The sequence below is a fragment of the Diachasmimorpha longicaudata genome, chromosome 6 (genome assembly GCF_034640455.1).
Source record: "Diachasmimorpha longicaudata isolate KC_UGA_2023 chromosome 6, iyDiaLong2, whole genome shotgun sequence".
NCBI lineage: Eukaryota > Metazoa > Arthropoda > Insecta > Hymenoptera > Braconidae > Diachasmimorpha > Diachasmimorpha longicaudata.
Genome location: NC_087230.1, coordinates 5,997,120 through 6,004,989, shown reverse-complemented (window position 1 = coordinate 6,004,989; position 7,870 = coordinate 5,997,120). Strand labels below are relative to the sequence as shown.

Here is a 7,870-nt window from a genome sequence, read left to right as displayed (position 1 = left end):
TGCCAGGGGATGAGGTTTGCTGTGGGCATAACAATGAGACGAAAGCGGACGAAAGCTCCGAGGTTTTTCGACTATCTAGATTAAGCCCATGTCCAGGTGACTGTGGCTGTAACTGGTGCGTTCTTATTCCATGTAATAATCCTCAGCGGATGTAATATCATATCCACTCCAACGGGGTGTACATTTTCCAGGAGCTGCTGGAGGCGCCGGGGTTTTGTTTTTCTTCCTCAACCATCAAATGACACTTGGCACGTTTTTCGAGCTCTAAGTGTATGACGACTCTCAACAGCGTCAATGACACTGTCTCGAAGTGTTTGTCTAGACAATGTTAATAAGGATGCGGTGAGACACAAGAAATGAGTTTGTCATCTGCGATTTCGTTGTTTTCCATTCCATTAAATAAAATCATAATTTAAGAAATATCTTGGCCGAAGTTTCGTGGTTTTTCACAGTGATGCAAGTCATTAAATTACGGTATTTACCACATTAATTGGACATTTACATTATTGAGTCAATGCTAATGATCCATTGGTACGATTTTCATGAGAGTTTTCAGCGAATTCATGTACAGGTCTCGTTTCCAAAACGAGAGTTGGAAAAAAAAATGTTGGAAGGTAGTAGCAGTGCTCGAATTGAGTTTTGTTCCACGATTGGAATTAATGAATTTATGCTTTGGGGATGCTCATAATTTGTACAGCCGACGGTATCATTGCATTATCATGCTCGGCACGAACCGGCCAATTACCAAAAACAAGCTAACCACAGTACGTTCCCCCCTCTTGCTGTATGTCGTTTCTGGTTCGCGCGCCCGATCCGAAGCGATTCACTCCACCGGATGTGCGATATAACTCTGAACCCACAACAGAGGGCTACAATTATTCCGGCCAGAGGCTTCGTAATGATGCTCGGATATTTCGGGTAATATTGTTCTACATAATATCAAGCTAGGGAGTAACATGTAAAACACGATATTTTAGGCATAACAATACCTATATTGGTCTTTGGAAGGTACCGATGATGATAGTGAAATTGAAATTGGAAACTACATGTGCGAGGAATACTTAGTACCACCGATGGAGCCGGAAAATTGAAATATTCATTCTATCGCCTGAATATACGTTCATACGTCATCAATTTTTTTATTATTTGATTGAACAATGCAAAAGGAGAATGTGGCTCTTCATAAGTATTGATGAATAGTTTATAAACATGTGGATAGATCAATAGAGAATTCTTTTTAGATCATGTCACTTCCAGTCATTGAATTGTCTATTGATGATCTGACTGGCAAATGGGCCTTGGGCAGCACAAGGGAAAAGCTTTGGTGTAATCGTAATCTTTGTATCCAATTTGGTCCCGGCAGCTGTACACTCCACAGCTAAATGTAATTGTTAAATGTCATAAAGTCTCATGAAAATGTCAGAGTATCTCTCACACTTTGTTTTGTGTTTATGGACTCACCCGCGTGAAGACCATGACCCATCTTCATTGCAAGTATAGATAGCACAGTGATGTTCTACTTGAGTTCCAGAAGCTACTGGACCCTTTCCGGGTGAGGTCCAGCCTGGTGGTTTGGCCTGGCCATAGAATGGAGGGCATTCCCCTGGAAAATGAATAAAATTTCATAATTATAGGAAGAGAATGATGAATAATAAAAAATTAATCAATAAGAATTGGGAATGGGCGACAGTGTTGGTCGCTTACTAAAAAATGTTGACGTTTAGTTATAAAATATCCATGCTTTTGGTTAATCATTCATCCTTACCTGGTTCACTCATGCACACATCCAGGACGAACCCTAAAACGCAGAGAATGACCAGAGCTTTCATGATAATGATGAGAGGAACGTGTATCCACTCTTAGCAACAACCAGCGACTCGTTACCAACGTCTATCTATCAAACAGTTTATACTCCAGATAAGTGGGGTAATTTCGCGAGATGAATTATCATAATGTGGAGCTAGAATAATCGCTTATCTGTGATCTCTCAACCTTCCCATGCGATGACAACGAACACATCATCTTGTTCAGCATTGACACGACGTGTCACATGTTATCACGTTGCATTTAACTGACCTCATATCATAAATTTAGAGAAGCCAATAAAAGTGGCTACTAAAAAAGCAATTGCGGAGTGATGAGGTCATGTTAAATATAAATAAAGGAAACGTATTGCGTCAATATTTCTCAAAATTGTAAGCGCATGAAAAGCGACCTCAAGCAATGAAAAAATATTAAAAATATATTGTTAATTAGATTTGAATTTTTTCAAAGGCTGTGTGCATATCGTCCATTACCGGAGGTCGAATAGATGCGAAAGGACGTTGCAAAAGCAATATAAAAAAATTCCCATAGCCCATTATGGAAATTTTACGTTCTTTGTTTGAAATGAGTTGGTCTAGTGCGATGAAATGAGAACATTGCGTTTTGGGGTTGAGTCAAAGTGCTCTCGAGATGCCATAATAAGGGAGCGCCACGATCAACCCTAGAAATGACTTTTACCCTCTGAAAAACTTTTAAACGAATCACCCACTGGACGAGTTAATGCATTCCTTTCTTCTCGAATCATACAACTCTCAGGGAAATCGATTTCAACTCATTTCTCTGAAAATAAAACTTTTTCCATTGATTCCCCCAGCATCTCTGGATCTGCGGAATCTTCAGCTAAAATATCCACAAGCTATCAAAGTGGAATCGTTCGGTGACAACGTAGAATGTTTTATTTTGCCTTCGAGTTGGAAAGCGAGAAAAGTTAGAGTTCGCCCCAGAGTTGGAATAAAACATTGCGGTACTGGGAATTGGGCTGAAATGTCACGACGAAGTTGGACACAAGATTCAACACATGTTTCCATTGACATGAGAGAATAGTGGACAAGCGTCTGAAGATATAACAAGAATTGTTTACTTTGATTGTTAATCGATAATAGTACTTCACGTCCAAGGGACAATTTATGAAAAAATAAAAATTTGTATTTCGAAATAAACTCGCAAATACCATTCTCAAGACAAAGAATGGATTGCAGACGGGCAAATACTGTAACCCATGGAGGATAGTAACCTTAAACTATGCTTATCTGCTGATCCTCTCGGGGTAAAACACACATGAAGTAAACAGCTTTCGAAGGGAATTCCGCGTGAATCCGCGGTCGAGGGAGACTACGGGAGAACGCGTCCCTCTATAAATAAGGGATGGAAGCCAAGGGAGGGACGTAGCTATCTAGTACCCAAATTGTACAGTCGAATATGGCGAGGAGACCCTGGATATAAATACCACGGCACGTTTAGGGGCATTAAGTTTCACAGGGGAGGGCGTACCGGTGTAATATGGAGGCTGTCCAGCTGTACACGTGGCAAAATATATTTGCGTGGGGCTGAATACAGTGGGAAATCGATTGAGCGGTTTAGATTTCATCTGACGTGTAATTAACCGTAGAGTTGTAACATATATTACCATGATTCCACAGCGAAGGAGTTATTGGCAGAGGAGAAAATGGTCCATTCAAAGAAATATAAGAACTACATTTTTACAAATTTTTTTTTTCACCTTTTTGAACAATAATTTTATTTTTTATAAATTCAATTTGTTCCCTCCCAAGTTATAGTTCTTTCTTGAACGTCGTCAGGGGATAAATGGAAAAATTGAGTGAAGAATAAAAAAGAGTTATTCACTTTTGTGAAGGGGTTATTTTACCTCGGTCCGGAATGACCAATAGTCATGTGTTGTGTCTGTGGATGTGAATTTGAATCAGGTTATTGCTTCGGTGATTGAAATATTGGGTTACAGAACAATCGGTAATATGGAAACACGTAGCTCTGGGCAGTTTCAATAATCCTGGTGCAAGACGATATAGATCGACGATGCACTTCACGAATATCAATACATCAATGTGATTAGTGGTAGACGTTTGATAGAACTAGTAACGAGCTCGAGCTACTAATTTCGAGTTCACTGAGGAGTTCATGGCACACCCTGAGGCATACTTGTATATAGGGGCATGGCTGGATAGTGCGTTACGAAGCGAATGTTGACGTCAAGATGCACGAGCTTATACCAAGCCTTGAGGATATATGCAGCCGCAGTATCTTGAACGTAATTACGGCTTAAATCGAGTATCAAATGAAATTCATTTGTATCTCATTATTATTTTCACTATCAATACGTTAATGTGAAGGTACGTACGTAATTCCCGCATTCCCAGGAACAATGTTGTGACAGTCATGCGGAGGGAGTGAAAAATTCTTGAAAAATTACGTGCCGGTTCCGTAATGTGACAGTCAAAACAGTATTCAGTCAAAATGACGGAATAGTTGCCCAGCTTTCCACGGAACGTTCGGGAATTTTTCCTGAAAATTTACTGAAAAAGTGCGTAATTTCTAAAGAGTTTTCCTCCCGTGTGAAATTTCCTGAGTTCATTTAGAGGCAGAAAAAGTCAGGAAATTTATTGCATAATTGACGAACCGGAAAATCCCCTGAATCGTTCTGATTTCTTCTCTTCCGGTCATGCAATAATAAGAAGAAAATTATTCCTATTACGGCTTCGTGAATTGTTCAGTAATTTTGTCTGAATGTACCACTCGGGGTAAAAATGAAAGGGTACGGAATAAGGCAAAATCCCGTGAATCAAATATACGGCGTATTATTTTCTCATATGAATGTCACTTTGGGAGTCGGGTCAGATAAATAGATTAAGATAAGAGGGTGCAAGCTGACAGGGCGCCCACTCGACTGAGAATCTTTTCTTATTTTCCTGGGTATATTACCGCACTCTTCTACATCCGACTGGTTTATCTGAACGATGTCATCGTGACTATCTCTCTCATCCGTTGTCTGATTTTGGCAACTGGGGAAACTACTAATCGTTCCATTTTGTTTGTTTGTTATCCTCTATGGCTCAGCCGAGTGCTTGTGAATTCCATTAGAGAATTCTCAATGGAAAATTGACGGAGAATTTATGATCGTAGAGGAGAGGATTTCTATTTTCGGTAATGGGATGGTTTAGCACAAATATCGAATCGAGAGCAGATTGATGCAATATTCAGGGACATCACGAAAAGATGATGTTGCCGTCAACTTCGAAGATGCGATATCCCAAGGGAGTAGTAAATTCCGCCGTCCCGATGTCTTTTCTGTTTTTTCCCTTGACAATTTGGTGCGTCTAAGAATACGTGTCCCTCGTTTATTATTGAAATAGCTGATTTCAGGCGATTGCCTTATATACACCCCAAGCCGTCACGGATTTCATTGCAATTGTAATAACGACATTCATGAATCTTACTTTATACCGGCACGTTTCCCTCGGAATCGAGTGCCTCATCAATATAATGAAAATAAGTTGTAGAAAATTTTTCCAAGTCCAGAGTCAGCCATAGCTATTTCCTTTGTACATGCAAGAGTTCCACTTCTATTCACGTAACGTAGAAAATCCAACCCCTCGTCACCCTAGCTTCAAAATAACCATCAAGCCGTGGAATCGCTTCCCCGGGTGAAAGTCCCTGGGATTCGATTACGAACAAGACGGATGAAGGCAGGTGGGACATTGATTTCGCTAGATTGCCTCCGAAACGTTTCTCCTTGTGCGTTCGGTGGGGGCTATGCATCTTTCTTGAATAGGTTGGATTTTTTTTACGAAGTAAATGCGTCTCAGATGAAGTTGGAATATCTTCCCCACCCGATACTCCTAGAATTCTACCCCTCTGGGTGTCTTTTTCAGTGGTAAATTTTTTTTCATTTGCAGTGCAGTCATTGAAATGAATTAAACTCGCATTTCATGAGTAATTGTAAAAACTTGGCATTTGTCAAGAGACTGTGGTGAATTTTTTTGATGAATTCTAACCGAAACGGAACACTTGGTCATGACGAGACGGTAGAAATTTTAATTTGGAATCATCCACCACCCACAGACGCCCACCCTAAAATCACTCACCTCGATGTCAGTTAGTTCCACTCTAACTGAATTTATTTATTATCAAAGTGTCCAGTCCAGCTGGTGAAGCAGTTTAGCCTTCCGGTGGTGTCACACTGTCTACGTTTAATAGTAAATTATCGTCCGTCACAGCTCGATGTACTTAATCACGTAGACCTGTGAGAACAAAAGTAAATAACATTTCACCAATTCAGCTGCAGAGAAGGCAATTACAATAATTTATACCTCAGTTTCTTTTGTCTTATCGCGAGAGTAATGGTTGGAAGCAAAATGATGCTCGTTTTGCGCCAATACAAATACACTCTATTTATGAGAATGGAGAAACTCGTGATAGTGATCTCACTGCGCTGACTTGAAAGCAAATTATATCTGCCTGAATGTGTGATTTTACTTGGCATATTTTTGTAACACGGGGTTAGGATTTCCTATGGAGTGGGTTGATATGATACACGCGCAACATATAAATGTCGCACGTTATAATTGAGCGTGAGGATTTTATGGTAGCGATTAAGTTTCACCGTGACGTCTTTCAGGGCCTGTTGATGGGCAGGACAAGAATTTACAATAACAATAATTTCGAGGTTCATTGTAATTTCCATAAATCAATTAATTTTTCAGCCCCAGCGTTGAAGTGCGAAATCTGTATCATTTTAGATGAAAATCATTTTCACATCACGGGATTATTCTCCTCGAATTTTTATAATTTTTCATTTGTAATTCGCTTTCCGTCCGGATGCTTAATAGTGTTGTTCCGTACAATTAAGGATAAACTGAAATAATTTCCTCTATCTCAGACGTTCTGTAACGCTCCGGTTTTCCGTTATCATGAGACAAAAAGTGCTGGGGGGACAAAGTTGTGGGGAAAGTACCATGAAAACAACGTAAAAATAACGTGTTTTTACGTTATTGTGATGTATCACAACAGATTCGTAGAAGTCACTGTTCTCCATGAGCCTTTTTATGGAGGTCCGCGTAAAAATGATGTTACACCACGTAAACATTATGTTTTAATCCATAAAATTTCTAGAACTCAAGAGGCAAAACTTATTCCTTCCTTCATGTTTTTTCCCGAGTTTTTACATAAAAAATTTCCAGCATACGTTTCATAATTTTTCCTCGAGCTTTTTTTCCGCGGTCCGCGCTGCGGAATACAGAGAGAAATATTTGTAATTTTTATACGTAATTAAATGCCTGTTGTAAAGCATTCTGAAATTTTTACCGAATATTTAATAAAAGCGAAATGAACTGGTGAGAAATTCTGTGAATATATCGAACCTCTCATCTAAATCAGGATTAGACAACCAATGAGTACTCCACCTTTACCTACCACTCCCGAAGCGTTGTTCTACTGCGATCGCCGAACGGTCAAGTGTGGTCTGTGGCTCGGTCCTCTATTACAACGAATTAATTAGCAAAGTCGACGTCATAAAACGCGACTGCGTTTAATTAATTCGAGTTGCCGGTGGTATGCGCCACAGGCCAGAAATTCTCTCAACCTCAAAATGATCCGGGCGCTTCCTCCATCTCGAAGCATGGATAAAGCTCCTGGGGACTCCGTGAAAGCACAGCATACTCGTGGCTCACAGTACACCAGAAATGCAAAGTTGCTCTCCTGTACGAAGGCAACCACAGCCCCTTTGCAAGTCGTAAAGCCTGCGTAGAACGCACGGTTGTAACTTGCGGTCTCTAAATTTCCGGACTTTCCAGCCGTGACTTGGAGCGGTCGGGAAACGGCCGATAGGTGATATTTCCCAGATCCCAAGTGTTCACCAAAGTTTGAAATATTTTGCTCGTCCAAGGAAAGAAACATTCTTTAAAAATGACGTACCAGTTCCGTAATCTACCAGTCAATACAACATTCGGTAAAAATTACGAAACAGTTACTTTTTCACCGAATTTTCAAGAAAACATTCAAGACGTTCCAGAGAAAGTATGAAATGTTCAGT

General features: G+C 40.0%; 1 protein-coding gene across 1 annotated transcript; it reads right to left on the bottom strand.

The window, feature by feature from the left end:
* Positions 1-1,115: 1,115 nt before the first annotated feature.
* On the bottom strand, positions 1,116-1,924 carry LOC135163293 (uncharacterized). Its single transcript, XM_064122601.1, has 3 exons — positions 1,766-1,924; positions 1,462-1,603; positions 1,116-1,378 (listed from the first exon to the last, which is right to left on the bottom strand). Exons 1-3 carry the CDS (start codon positions 1,827-1,829, stop codon positions 1,270-1,272), a joined length of 315 nt encoding a protein of 104 aa, XP_063978671.1. The 5' UTR covers positions 1,830-1,924; the 3' UTR covers positions 1,116-1,269.
* Between the last annotated feature and the right edge of the window lie 5,946 nt (positions 1,925-7,870).